The 14,957-nt window shown below is 35.3% G+C and overlaps 1 protein-coding gene across 4 annotated transcripts; it reads left to right on the top strand.

Moving 5' to 3' along the window:
• The first annotated feature begins 99 nt into the window (after positions 1 to 99).
• si:dkey-9k7.3 (circularly permutated Ras protein 1) lies at positions 100 to 14,846 on the top strand. 4 transcript variants are annotated; one of them, XM_051899369.1, is made up of 21 exons: positions 100 to 116; positions 280 to 426; positions 1,158 to 1,241; positions 1,749 to 1,841; positions 2,760 to 2,852; positions 3,097 to 3,183; positions 3,268 to 3,365; positions 3,470 to 3,670; positions 3,766 to 3,816; positions 3,896 to 3,985; positions 6,332 to 6,483; positions 8,189 to 8,270; positions 8,966 to 9,090; positions 9,231 to 9,315; positions 10,883 to 10,989; positions 11,123 to 11,232; positions 11,380 to 11,491; positions 12,401 to 12,541; positions 12,630 to 12,723; positions 14,174 to 14,224; positions 14,402 to 14,846. In XM_051899369.1, the coding sequence occupies exons 3-21, from the start codon at positions 1,160 to 1,162 to the stop codon at positions 14,495 to 14,497; spliced, it is 1,950 nt and encodes a 649-aa protein (XP_051755329.1). In that variant the 5' UTR covers positions 100 to 116; positions 280 to 426; positions 1,158 to 1,159; the 3' UTR covers positions 14,498 to 14,846. The 4 variants fall into 4 exon arrangements, with proteins under 4 accessions (XP_051755329.1, XP_051755332.1, XP_051755331.1 ...); XM_051899371.1 differs by lacking the exon at positions 100 to 116 and having other exon boundaries at positions 171 to 430; XM_051899370.1 differs by lacking the exons at positions 100 to 116; positions 280 to 426 and adding an exon at positions 809 to 1,047.
• Positions 14,847 to 14,957: the final 111 nt, after the last annotated feature.

The following is a 14,957-nucleotide window of genomic DNA, read 5'->3' as shown; positions in this document are numbered from 1 at the left end:
GTTGTCGTAAGTGTGATGATCTTCTATTTACATTAAACAGAGTGAATTATGAAATCAGACAATAACACTGCACTGCTGCTAATGATTAAATGACTGAATTATCTTTACATACAAAGGTAAGCCTGACATCCGAGTCAAAGTCCCGTTAGGTGAAGGAGGAATAGCAAAGAAAATAGTGTTTTTAAATCGACACTTTAACACATTTGAGCTGGACGTCTTCTTTCGTTTCTATCTCTCTGACTTTTTTTTTCTTTTTCCTTTCTTTACATTTTTTTCTAGTCTTGTACCCACAATTTCCTGACTTCCTGTATCTTCACGCATACAGTCAAAAGTGCACAGTAGGTATGTGAAGAGCAGGACCGTAATGTTGCTGGCTTTCTACCCAAGCTGAATGACATACGCTTCATTTTGAATTGCCGTCTCCAGGTAGGTACGTTTTAAACATAGTACCTTGTACAGTTTATCAGATATTGAAGCCCTCACGATTAGTAGATAAGGCTGTTTCTATCATATCAGATATTGAAGCCCTCACGATTAGTAGATAAGGCTGTTTCTATCATATATTGGCATTTTTTTGTTTTTAGGTGTATGTGTCAGAGTATGTGACCTTTTATTTTCCATACCTCACTCAGTTTGCTTGTAGCTCCATTTCTCATAGAATCATGTTGACATTATTTTACAATGTACATCTTATGTAAATAATGAGACCGGGGTGTGTTTACCCTTGGTTTCTGCAAACTCATATAGAAACGAAAAGGAAAGAACAGAAAGAAGAAAGGACAACCACACACTAGCTTTCATTTAATGATAAATCGTTTAATTTTCTAGATTGAGATCGTTTTACAAGGCAAGCAAGATGTGCCACAGTGTTTACCACAGGTGTAACTGCCTTCAGCAACTGAGATCAAAGTAAAACTGAACCATTTTAGCAGGAAATGAAAGTCTTAGAAAAGAACTAGAGTCTTGCCTGAACTACATAGAAACATTATCTGCCATTTTCTGTACATAACATGACCAGCTGAATGCTGAAGTTGTTGTTGTTTTAAGGTGTGTTGGCGTTATGGGTTCAATTTTAACTTGACTGTAAAGAATAGAACTTGACACAAGTATAATTTCTCATTCATTTTTGTTAACAATCCCTTTTCTGTCACCTACAGAGATGGAGTTTGCTTGCAGTCATGTTGTGTGTAACTGGAGGTCTGAGAGCTTAACAGAAGATGAAGCTAAAGTCACGAATCAAGGTTAGTCTTGTGCTGTGAATGCATTACTGAGAATGGGGAACTGTGGGCTATTAACATTTATTATTAGAGCTCAGATAATTCTGATGAGACATATAGAGAGAGAAAATTAATAAAATAAAAATAATATGTATTAAGGGAAAGTTGTCATAAGGGTTGTATTTTAGCAACAAAGTCCAGTTACACATACTTGCTTTCTCTGTTTTTTTTTTTTTCATGTTGGATTCAATGTCAGGTTGGGGCAGGTTGTCACGTGCTTATGTATTAGTTGGTTTAATATTATTGTATGTTGCCTTTTAAATTTTGTCAGTTGTTTTGTACTTGATAATTATTTTACTGTTAAAATGTAACTGAAACAAAAACAACATTAAATAGTGTCTAATAATAGGCATGGTCCGATTGTGACAACTTGCCCCATATAGTGTACTGGGGTACTATTATATTTTATTGCACACATAGTCAGTCAGTCTATAACTCCATCTGTTCCACATGATTGCTCATGTTTTGTAGGTTCTGCCTCCACTTTTCCCTGTGGTTTGTCCAGAGCTCATTCTGTCTCAGATCATCCTTACGACAACCGCGTTACCTTTATTCAGAAACCAGGTGAGTAAACGGCGCATTGTTTTTCATTTTAGCATTGCTTTATAAAGACTGTTTGTAATGAGTGAAGAGGCCCGTATTATCTCTGTATTTGTGAGCTTGCTTGAAATGAGGAATGAGGTTTCTTTTTTTAATGTTGTAATGTTTTTGTACCAGTTGTTTTTGTTACTAGTTCTGATAAAGAATTTGAAAAGATTGGTTTGATCTAATTTTATTTGATTTTTTACTTTGTCAAGTCACCTTCATTTATATAGTGCTTATGTTTTCAAAGCAGCTTTGTAGTGATAAAAAGGAAACTAATGATTCAATGATGCAAGCAGAATTCAATTCTTCTGTAAAGCAGCTCTAAAAAGACAATAATGTTGAGTGGAACCACTCTTTCAGTTCAAAAGACTTTAAGTGAAAGACAAATGCTCTTGAAAGAAATTGTTCGATGGAAAAAATAACATCACATCCTTTTTGTGGGTGTTAAAAGCTGATGAGATCAGTGTTTTTTCAAGTGCAGGTTGATGAGTGGGTGCTAAAAAAATCAGCATCCCTGATATTCATATAGTAACAACAGTAATATTGTGATATGTTAATACATTTTAAAAGAACTTTTAAAACAGTTTTTTATTTGAATATATTTTAAAATGTAATTTATTCCTGTGATGCAAAGCTGAATTTTCATTACTCTATTCTTCAGTGTCACATGATCCTTCAGAAATCATTCTAATATGCTGATTTGCTGCTCAAGAAACATTTATTATTATTATTATCAATGTTGAAAACAGTTGTGCTGATTAATTTTTTTGTGAAAACTGTGATACTTTTTTTTCAGGATTCTTTGATAAATATTACTGACCCCAAATTTTTAAATGGCTTTTATTTGTTCACGATACTATATTATTTTTATTATTAATTCATTAATTTTTTTTTAAGCGCCATCATTGGTTCCACCACCTGTTCCACCCCGTAACATACAACAGAGGAAGAGTCTGTCTAGATCTCGCCCACCACCATTACCACCTAGAGGTGAGAACACATTCACCCGCCCTTTATAATACAAACATACACAGAAAATATTCAGTTACGCAAATACCTTGTACTTGATAATAAACAGGTTCAGTCAGTTGATTTTTATTTGTTTATTTTTGTTTTTTTGAGCTGAATAACACAACAAAATCTGTTCTTGAACCTTTATATACTGTTTTTCTTCTCTCTCTCTCTCTCTCTCTCTCTCTCTCTCTCTCTCTCTCTTTCTCTCTCTTTCTATCAGGGCTGGAGAATAATGGAGAGACTCGACTTAAAGCTAATGTAAACGTAGTGTCGCTAAAAGTTGGAAGCCTTGTGGACATTACTAAAGGTGTGCTAAACTTCTAAACAGTCTTTTTTGAAGTAATTTTTTAAGTGTTTTCAATTCAGACCACCTCACTTACTGTCTCCGTAGCATCTGCTATACAGAGCAGCCAGAAACCAGTGCACTGTGGGAAATGCAATGCCGTCATGTCCTCTGCAAGCAGCCCAGAGACACACCAAACAACAATAGTAAGTTATACCAATAGGTGCAAAATCCATTTGTGCATCTGATATTAGTGTTGAAATATCATTTACTTTTGATAAAAGTGATTCCTGTGGGGTTTTCTTTCTAGATGTGGAACTGTGAGTTTTGTGGGAAGGAGAACGTGTACTCTCTGACGGCACTAAAGGCTGGCCGGTTTCCCTTGCGCTCTCCTCCAGGCAGGGATATACTTTACATGGACGACAACGATGACACGGACTATGAGAATCTAGACGACATGCTAATTGTGCTGTGCGTGGACATTTCCGGAAGTATGAGCGTCACTTCTGAGGTGCCTTCTTTCATTACAGACGGCCAGAGCTGTCATTATGTTTTCAACACTCTTTATTTGATATTTTGTTTACATTAAATATATTTTTCTCTCAGATCTCTCCTGGTAACAGCATGCGATCACCCACATATATTTCACGACTGCAGGTGAGAGGTTGCCTCTGAAGTTTTGCTTATATAAACAGGCACCATACATGTGAAGTTATTCCCATTTTTTTGGGTTCAGGGAGTCCAAGAAGCTCTTCAGATGGTGCTGTCCTCCCTGCAGAAAACCTCACCTCACCGAAGAGTGGCACTGGTGACTTTTAACAATGAGGTAAAGGCACTTATGGGAGGAGACAAATGAGTGAGCCAGAAAAGGAGAACAAGAGGAGGGAAGTGTATACTGTGGTGTGTGCAAGTGCAAATGCTTTTGAGGAAGAACTAGTCACTAGATGAGCCAGGTTTTCCAGATTAATGACATTGAGAACTTGTTAGGCTTTTTTTTTAAGATAGATTTTTTTCACAGATTGTTTATTATTTCAAGTTCTGATCTGACCTTTATTTTTGCTCTACACTCATTCACAAAAACTGCCACACCATTATTTGAATTTTTAGCAATGCCAGTCAATTATTGTGGTATAATCCAGCGATTTTCAAACACAGAAAATGTAAAAGGAAAAAAGTAATTTTATGTTTTTATGTATTATGTAAAATACATTATTATATAAAATTGGTCTATTATTATTATATATAATTTAATTGTTTTATATATAATTTATATATTATTATGTATAGTTTATATATATTTTGGGGGGATGGACAGCAAAACAAAAAACGAAACTAAATTATGTATTGCAACAAGCACTATGCATTCATATTTGAATTTAATTGAAAGTATTTCTTGTCAGGTTTATTCTGTACAACATTACGCTAATGTTAGTTTGAACAAAACATAATATTTGAATTTGATTTTTTTTGCTTTGCCTTATGTTGCAACAGCAATATAAAAGCCAGTTATTTAATTTTGCAAACATGTTGTCTATATAATATAACATTTTTTCTAGGGCTGGGTAAAAAAAAATATTGTTTTCTCGGTTTTAATCGATTCCGATATCGATTCTTAAATCCCAAGAATCGATCTTTTAATCTGTACAGTTTTCAGTTGATGAACAGGACAATGTAACCCATCTCCCATCTATCCAATAAAAAAAAATCGCAGTAAGCTTTGTGCTTTGTTACTTTTGATAAGAAAGTCGATTTTATTACGAAATTCAAACAATAAATACAGTTTTGGTGCTCTTTAATGTGGCCTGACAGATTGCTGTAGCACTTAAGTTCAAGCAAAGCGTGAACTAATCATCTCTTTCGCTTTACTACGAGTTACCGTGCGAAATAAACATGAATGAACATCAGAAGGTATGTTAAAAGATACAATATAACTTGCCAAAATCCATATCATGTCTCATGTAATCGCTCAATCAGTGTTTCAAACATGGAAAGACGTCAATAAAACAGCATTTGACGTAATGTTACATTTACCTCAGAAAAACCATTCAGTGACCATAAACTTGTTAGTCAGGTAAAAAAAAATTAACTCTAGAGAGCAGCATTTTGCTAAATATATGTACCATATAACACATTTATTATATTTTTACTGTTCTTCAGTACGTATGTATAAATACATCAAGTTTTTATGACAGCCACCATATAAATGTTTATATTTCAAAAAACGAATTGGAGTAGAAACATAATTATGTAATTATATATAAAAATTATATATTAAAAAAAACCTCCTTGTGTGTAATTTAAGTGTTTGTGTACAAATCAGTTAATATTAACCTTCAATGTTATAGTAATGTAGTAGGCCTACCAACTGAATCCCTGTATAGTTTACAGCATTAGTTGATATTTTTTTCCTTCAAAAATTTTCCATGTACTGTATCTGATATATATATCCAAATTGATCAATATTGAATTGAATTCATTTGTAATCAAATAGCAAGCTTGTAAATCAAAATTGAATCATGAAATTTGTGTCAATACCCAGCCTTAGTTTTTACCTCACCAATTATTAATGGGTCTTAATACATAAAAATATAGAGCTGCCTTTATATTATACGTAGGGGGTCTCTCGCAAAGAGATCATCATATTTAAGGGTCCCTGGCTTCAGAAAGTTTGAAAACACATGGTAATATATATTTTGTTGTTAAACTGTGGTTGGTCATTTTACATGTCCATCACTTGGTATCTTCCTGTCTAAAGTGGGCTAATCTTTGTCAGAATAAGCAGCGGTGAGATCCAGAGTTTATGCCAGTGGACACAATTTTGGCAACACAGGCTGACCGGGCTGAATGTACCCTGTGTAAGAATTAGGAATTACAGATATGAGCAAGAACTACATACTGTACTTCTGAAGCCATAATTCAACACACTTATAAAAGTAACTGAGATGTCAAGTTGTGATTACTGAGCATTTCCTGTTCTTGTTTTAATTTTGACTAGCTTGTGGCTTCTGGTTGTGGCTACCAAAATTCACCGTTAAGAACAAGTGAAACTATTAATATTAGAAGTGTTAGAAATCTATATAGAGGAGTAAAGTCATTGTGTTTTATTTACTGTGATGTGCCACATCGATTTCAGAGTTAAAAAAAACATGACAGTTATGCGTATGGTTTTCAGGTAACAGTGTACGGTGACGGTACAGGGGTTCCTCTCTCTCTGAGAGACTGGGCGTTAGTGGACTATGACTATGTGAAGAAGGAGGGAGAGAATTACAGCACCCCTCACTGCATTGCAGAGACTATCCAACCTCTCACCCAGAAAATCAAAGAGTGAGTAAAACGTTCTATTATTGTTTGTATATCTGTCAGTCGTCACCTTGTCTGTAGTCTCATTAGAAAGAGCCTCGGTGTATGTGTGTGTGGGCGGTTGTTTTGTATGTTTGTCACTAAGTTTCTTTTAATACTGCTGCTGGTCGATTTGATTTTGTGGTTTGTGCTTCTGTCCCTTGATTTTACAGTCTGAATTGTACAAAGTTCCACAGTTTTATGAAATCGCTATAACCTGTTTAAAATGTTAGAGATAATTTTTAGCAAGTAAAAGAACACTAGACACAAACGGTTGCCTCCGTGGAGTTTTAACACACACATTCTATCCAATCAGAATGAAGTATTCAGCAAAACTATGCTGTAAGTCAGAGATGTGCAGTTTCTCAGGGGCTTACATTTAAAAAGGGGCCATCTGTCACTAGAATTCCTATATATATATATATATATATATATATATATATAGGCCATTTCATGTCACCATTTTGCGTATTCTTGACCTAACAGCTAGTCTCGCTTAGCAAGGCCTTAAATTTGTGTTCCGAAGATAAACGAAGGTCTTACGGGTTTGGAGCGATATCAGGGTGAGTAATTAATGACAGAATTTTCATTTTTGGGTGATCTAACCCTTTAAGACTGACAGCAGAAGGTCTGAACTCCATCGCAGCTTTCAATGGCCAAGGACCGCCCAGAGACCGTCTGACTGCCATGTAAAGCAACCAATCACAGTTCATTTTGTTCCACGTCATGTTTAGGGGTGTGAAAATTATTCATTCAAGAACGGTGTGCAAGTTTACTGCAACAATGGCGCTGCAAACTTCGCATACTTTTGAAAATCCAGCGTATAGTTGATCCTGATATGTGTTCATTGTCACAGTTGTAAACAAGATGGCTTTCCTCTTCTATGAGGGGGTTTGGCTTCACGACGGCTTTTGTTGTCAGTACGTGACTTCCGAAAATCCTGTAGAATTCAACCACCATCAAAACACCCTTAGTGTTTCTCATTTTGTGTGCCTTATCCCAGAGATGGTCTTATTATTGGGAGATACGAGGGTCTGTGGCTCTAATATTGGAAAAACCGTAATGGCTAACCAATCACATTACAGCCTTGATGTCACCGAATTTCGTTCAGAGTTGTGCAACTGTTGTTCTGTTTGCGGATACCATAGAAATGAATGAAGTGCCGTAAACTGAATCCTACCTGTTGCGCAATTTCCGTGTTTTCTCTTATAAAACAGCATTTTTGTTTGGTTCAAAGTCTGAAAATAGATAAATCCACAACAAATGTTTAAGAGCAAACATGTTGAAGATTAGTCGAGAGGCTGTCGATTAATTAAATGATAAAACGTTTTCCCACAAAAGCAGTTTATTCGGCGTAGTGAAGCCTCTCCTCCATTGACATCCATTCAACAAAACGGCCTCTGGTCTCCTTCCCGGGGTATTTTTTGCTAACCTTGCAGGCTTGCCTTAAAGCGGTTTTGCTTTGCATCAGACGTTCAGCCAATGGTCTGTGGGTGTGATGTCTGAGGTTGAGACTATCTAACAGCCTACATTTCACATAATAGGTCTGTAGATGGCACTTGGCCTTAAATTGACCAACTGTGATAGTTTCATCAGAAAGTAAATCATAAATGCAGTACCATTAATGCTACTTCTGGTGAACTGCTATGATCTCAACATGTGATTAATTTCAATTTCTTCTTCTCCCCAGACTCAGAGAACATGGAGCCACAGCACTGGGACCTGCTGCCCTCGTCTCTGTTGCCATGGCATCCCAGTTCACAGGGTCAAAGGTCTGTATTCATAATTACATGCTCTGACAACTATACCTGCTTTGTTATAATAAATATGTAATGATAAAACTACTATTCATTGAGTTAGGCCATGGTCCTAAATAATGGTCTAAGAGGACTTTATTTGGATCGCACATAGAGATCACTTATCACTTATTCTGTTACACAAATAATAGCTGCTTGGCTACTATATATACACTACCAGTTAAAATACACTACCAGTTAATGCTGCATCTGAAATCGAATACTTCCCTACGATATAGTATGTGACAAACAGTTGTGTGTCCGAATACATAGTGTTCGAAAAACAGTAGGCTAAAAGTCCCCGAATGACCTACTACTTCCGGCGAGATTTTGAAGTGTGCATTCGCTGGACATTTTACTATCCCATGAGGCCACAGGAAAGATTAATGAATGGCAGTGAAGTGACGCAACTGATGCTGGTAGGTCACGTGACAGTAACAAAATGGCGGATGTAGTATGTCGGAATTTCATTCATACTACCCACATTTATGGTATATAGAGCATACTTTTTTAACGGTCGCGAAGTAAATTCAAATTAAAGCGCAGTAGCTACTCAGACAGTACGCAGTTTTGGATGCAGCGTAAAACAACACTACTCCAGTCTTGGAGTGTCACATATGTTTTATAATGTGTTATATTTTAATACACACTTTTTTATTTCTTTTTTTCAGGTTATAATTTGCACAGATGGGCAGGCCAACATAGGCCTGGGCCAATTAGATCAAGAGTATTCCCATTGCTCCGCCCCCTCGCCTTATTTCTACAACCAGTTAGCCCATTATGCTGCTGAAAAAGGGTGAGCAAAGCACAAATTTCTTTCTGAATATCATGTTAGTTTTAACATATAATGACTGTAGACAAAAATACACAATGAAATAGATTAAATGTTATTGTGGTTATTAAGTCACACCTTTCCATTGTTGTGGATATTTATAGTGTGATAGTGTCCGTGATGACCTTTGAAGGAGAGGACTGTCGTTTGGCAGAGGTTGGGAGGTTGGCTGACCACACAGGAGGCAGAGTGAGTTACTGCTACTGTTCATCTGCAGTCCACCTTCACTCTGTTGAGAAGCCTGGGTCATGTTGAAGGTATCAGATTAGATGGTAAAGAAGACTGATTGTGAGCAACATTTAGAGAACCCTAGAGGTACACAAGGATTCTAGCAACAATTCATTTCCCCTAAAATGGTCGTCTTTCACTAATTTAGTTACATTTCACATTCTTGTTGCTCAGTGTAAAATTTGCGAGAAGTAATCACATTGTCAGTATGACTCCTACAGTTTCTGCTAACAGCACTAAATTTGTTACTTCCTGAACCTTGTCTATAAACCCTCTCTGTGGATGCTTAACCTGTTTTTAATCGGTTTAAGCAACATGTAGTTTGAAGCCTATTTCAGAGAAACTGATACTTATCACCAATGACACCCACACATGCAAGGGAGAACGATTTTGCGTTTAGTATTTCCCCTTCAACTCTATTTAAATGTGAAAATAAACTTTGTGCTTTGAAACAATGATAACAGGAAACTGGGGCCGGATTTACAAAAATCTTCTCAAGAAAGAAGTAAAGAAAGAAGTAATGTTCTTAAAATAAATTCCAAGTAGTTTGTAAGAAAGTGCAATTGTTGACAAATTAAGAAGTTCTCAAATATTTTCTTAAGAACATCTTAATTTTTCTACTTAGTTCACCCAAAAATGAAAATTCTGTCATTAATTACTCACCCTCATGTCGTTTCTAAACCCGTAAGACTTTCGTTCATCTTTGGAATGCAAATTAAGATATTTTTGATCAAATCCGAGAGCTTTCTGACCTCAAAGACTGCAAAGTTATTACCACATTCAAGGTCCAGAAAGGTAGTAAAGACATTGTTAAAATAGTCCATGTGACAACAGTGGTTCAACCGTAATTTTATGAAGCGTCAAGAATACTTTTTGTGCGCAAAAAAAGAACAAAACAAAAATAACGACTTTATTCAATAATTTCTTCTCTTCCATGTCAGTCTCAGATGCTTTTCATGTTGTAAACACAGTGCAGTGCTTCCGGGTTCTACGTCAGAACGTCAGCTCATTATACACGCATGCGCCGTGCTGCTTACGTTAACGGCGTTGGAGACCGACATGGAAGAGAAGAAATTGTTGAAAAGTCATTAGTTTTGTTTTGTTTTTGTGCACAAAATGTTTTCTCATTGCTTCATAACATGAACCACTGTAGTCACGTGGACTATTTTATCTTTACTATCTTTCTGGGCCTTGGCAGTGGTAATTACATTTTTCTTTGAGTCTTTCTGAAGGATCATGTGACACTGAAGACTGCAGTAATGATGCTGAAAATTCAGCTTTGAATAACAGGAATAAATTACATTTAAAAAATTATTCAAGCAGAAAACTTTTTTTTTTTTTTTTGATATTGATATTTCACAATATTACTGATTTTACTTTGTTTTTATCAAATAAATGCAGCCTTGGCGAGCATAATGCTTTGAACAATAGCTTATCTCTTTCAAAGAAGAACTGCAATATTACATACAAAACAATTAAAGATCAGTCAGAAAAACGACATTATGTTTTGTTCTCACCCACTTCCCAGATAAATATTGTAAATATTGGTACAGTTGCCACAGAGATTCAGAGCGCTATAGCTGACAACGTCCTAGCAACTAGCGTCATGGCAACACTGCTGGCACCGGATGGCATGTAAGTATCTATTAGTAACCTTCAAATATTTACAAACACACATATGCACTACACAGTCACATAAACACATGCACACACACATATATGTTGTACCTCTGTCTCTATTTTTCTCCTTCTTCTTTGAATTACGCAGGTACTTCCCCTATGAGGAGGATAATCATCGGTTAGTAAGAGAGATTGGCAACGTGACAGACGGTGTTGAGATCACCTTCCAGTTTGCAGTCAGACCGGAAAAAGTTGAAAGTAAGCAAAAATATACAGTGCGATCAAAAGAAAGCATTTGAGAAACATTAGAGAAAAAGGAAATTTTTTACTTTTTACTTATCCTTTTTTAAATCTGTTTACAGGTATTTTTAGCAGAATTTTTTTTGAACTATCTCTGTATTTTAGTTTTCCAGCAACGGGACCGGGTCCCTTTTCAGCTGCAGCTGAGTTTCAGGACTCGGGAATTGCAGAAAGTGATGAGAGTCATCACTCAACAGAAACGGGTCACCACCACCAGGTAAACCACTCAAAATACTACACAATAACAGCAAACACTGTCCAGATCCACAGCCCTTGATATACTCATTTTATAGTCTCAACATAAATATATGGTGATTTATGGTTAATTGTTTCACATGCAAAATATCTGCAAAAAAATGACTACAAAGACTTATGCTCATACAATAAAAAATACAATAATAACAGTAATATTGTGAAATATTGTTACAATTTAAAATAACTGTTCTATTATAATATATTTTGAAACATAGTTTTTAAAATATAATGTTGAAAACAGTTTTTGCTGCTTAATATTTTTGTGGAAACGATATGCTGCCATTCAAAGGTTTGGCGTAAGTAAGATTTTAAATTCAGCAAGGACTGACAAAAAGTGACAATAAAGTAATTTATAATGTTACAAAATATTTCTATTTCAAATAAATGCTGTTCTTTTGAACTTTCTATTCATCAAAGAATGTAAAAAAATGTATCAGTTTCCACAAAAATATGAAGCAGCATAGCTGTTTTTTACATTGATAATAATAAGAGCCATTATTAATAATTTAGCACCAGTAATAATTGATAACTGTAGCAGCAAATCATCATGTAAGAATGATTTCTGAAGGATCATGTGACACTGAAGACTGGAGTAATGATGCTGAAAATTCAGCTTTGCATCACAGGAATAAATTACATTTTGAAATATATTACAATAGAAAGATATATAAATATTAGTATTTTAAATTGTAATAATATTTCACAGTATTATTACTGTATTTTTCTATCAGATTAATGCAGCCTTGGTGAGCATAAGAAAATCTTATTATTAACAAAAATAAGTCTTATTTTTCCAAATTTTTGAGTATATAGTAGTGTATACATCTCAACCTTCCTTTCTTCATCTTTGTCTCTTTTTCTGTCTGTGTAGTTGGGTGTGGGCGGGCAGTTTAAATATGTCTGTGTTGGGCGTTCACTGTGCCCAGCTGTGTGCCAGGCTGACTATGGAGGGCCGAGTACAGGAAGCACAGAGACAACTCAGAGCTCAGCAGGACCTTCTCAGAGACATTAGGTACAGCAAACCTCTCTAGACAGCTCTCTGGTGCATCATATGTGTGTATGAATTCATGTCCATCTCTCTCTTTATATATATCTCACAGTCAACAGAAGCCAAGCCCCAAAGAAGAAAGTATCTATGGGAATTGGATCAGTACCATGAGTATGATCTGTGAAGACATCACCACTGCCAACCAGGTCTGAATACACCCTCAGTCAGCATAGTCTAAATGAATAAATAAATGATTTTATTTTTAATTAAACATCAAATAAAATCATTTATTTATACATTCATTTGACATTATTTGGTGTGCATGTCTCTTTTTTCCTGCCTATAAATGTGTGTGTCTGTATATATTTATTCGTGTTGATGTATTGACTTTGAAACCTTGAAAAATATCGATATTCGATACCATTTTCAATACCACTGGGAAAATTGCCATATATACTGCCATACATTATATTTTTATTATTATCTCATATATTTTTTTTTTTTTAATTTTGTTGCAATAGCTTACACAAAGCAAAGGGAGGCTTCATTTGAAATTTTGAACTAAATTTACAACAAAACAAAAAAAGATAAATAAAAAGTCAGTAATAAAATATAAACAAATAAACAAATTGCCAATGATAGCACAAATAAATATAATAGAATAAAGAAACAAATGAAATAAACACAGCTTTAAGTTTTTCAGGTGGGTCTAACAGTAGTATTCAGGTATGAAATGCTACAGAAATTAAAGTAATCAAATGTAAAATAACACTGAATAGTCTTCATTGTAAAAGTTTAATACAGATTAATGCTAAAAAAAACAGTTATAAAGGTTATTCAGTAATGAGCAGTTAGTGATTTCATCTGTCTTTTGTTCTTTGATTAACATGACAGACAGCAACAGGAATATTAGGCTGCTGTCACTTTAAGAGCTTATGCACGGATCCAATATACTGTTACACAACATGTGTTTTCTACTAATTACTTTCCAAAACTGACTGTGTTTACCTAAATATTCGCCAAGATGGACATTTTGACATAATTTTGTATGTATTTGATCGCAGTAAGCCACTCAATTTGGTACTCGCGAGCTGTTTGAGTGGTATCAGTGTATCGATGCTGCAGAAAATAAGTATTGGAACTCAAATATCAATATTTTTGAAAACACTAAGATATATGTAAATATAGGCTGCACGATTAACCAAAAAGCAAAATCACAAAGTTTTAATTAAATTAGTATATGCGGAGCATGTTTCACGGTGAAACAGATTGATCGGTTCGCATTGAATGCTGCTCCATCTTTGCAAGCGCTGAGTTTAATTCACTTTATGACGTGCATTTGAAAAAAAGTTTGGGGCCACTTAAGATTTTTTAATATTTTTTGAAAGAAGTCTCTTATGCTCACGCCTACTCAGGCTGCATTACTTAGTATTTAGTCATTGTTTACTTAAAGGCAGCATACCACAGTCAGAGCACATACTCATGTAGATATACTCTCACATGCACCTAGATATGTGTCAGTGAGTGTACTGAACATCATGTTTTAAAATGAGCTCAGTCACAAAAGGCCCCAAACAACTTTAGCGTTATGAATGAATCATTGTGACTAAACGAGAAAGTCCTTCTGTTAAAACATGACACTTTTACTCTAAACAGAACACAACAGAAACTGACGCTCAACCAGCATGCCGAACATCTTCCACTGCAGTGAGTGCAAGATCTCTCACACTTACATTGTACATTGTGATTCGAAATCTTATTTAAAGCTGGATGCAAGTAGAAACTGTTATACATAAAATGAATAAGAAGTCATGCTTAGATAGCATGGTTAAATGTGATACGCATACACAAACTGTCGCTCAATAGAATTGTTTTCTCCTCCAGAGCATCTCAGACGCGGCGGCCAAGGTGGTGTACCAAATGAAGAGGGCGAAGAGCGTGAATGGAAAGGGACAGAGAGTTGCCATGCTGGAGAACTGAGCTCAGATGTCTCCAGGACTCGTGAGCAGTCATTTTAAGTATGAATCCAGTGATGTAGGCTGCTGTATCAATCACAAACTATGGACAATTAATATTGCTTGGAAAATATGCAATATATAGTATATACAAACTATATCGATAACTTGATAACTACTTTAGTGGTGAGCTTCTTTCTATGCCATCACTGCTGTTTGGCAACACCTGCCAGTATTTATCTTTGGCTGATCTGTGGATTTCAGATGTTTTTGTGTTAACAATTAGAGTGCAATTATGTCAGATTACAAACTGTGAGACTAGGGACTGTACTAATAAATATAATGCAATGAAATAAAACATTTTATAGAAATTACAGACTGATTCCTCTTATTCTTTCTACTTACTGCCAGTGTTATTGTAGTTGCTATTGTATGCTATTATAGTTTTTCTTAATATTTTGAATCAGTTTTTATTTTTATATTTT

Source organism: Ctenopharyngodon idella, chromosome 7 (assembly GCF_019924925.1).
Source record: "Ctenopharyngodon idella isolate HZGC_01 chromosome 7, HZGC01, whole genome shotgun sequence".
Taxonomy (NCBI): Eukaryota; Metazoa; Chordata; class Actinopteri; order Cypriniformes; family Xenocyprididae; genus Ctenopharyngodon; species Ctenopharyngodon idella.
The sequence above is the reverse complement of the archived record's forward strand: the minus strand, read 5'-3'. Positions and strand labels throughout refer to the sequence as shown.

What these genes read in the sequence shown, in the direction of transcription:
- si:dkey-9k7.3 (XM_051899369.1), top strand. Translation starts at nt 1,160, where the DNA reads ATGGAGTTTGCTTGCAGTCATGTTGTGTGTAACTGGAGGTCTGAGAGC. An exon ending in ACCACCATTACCACCTAGAG is followed by an intron (nt 2,853 to 3,096) that starts GTGAGAACACAT and finishes TCTTTCTATCAG; the next exon opens with GGCTGGAGAATAATGGAGAG. An exon ending in CATTATGCTGCTGAAAAAGG is followed by an intron (nt 9,091 to 9,230) that starts GTGAGCAAAGCA and finishes GGATATTTATAG; the next exon opens with TGTGATAGTGTCCGTGATGA.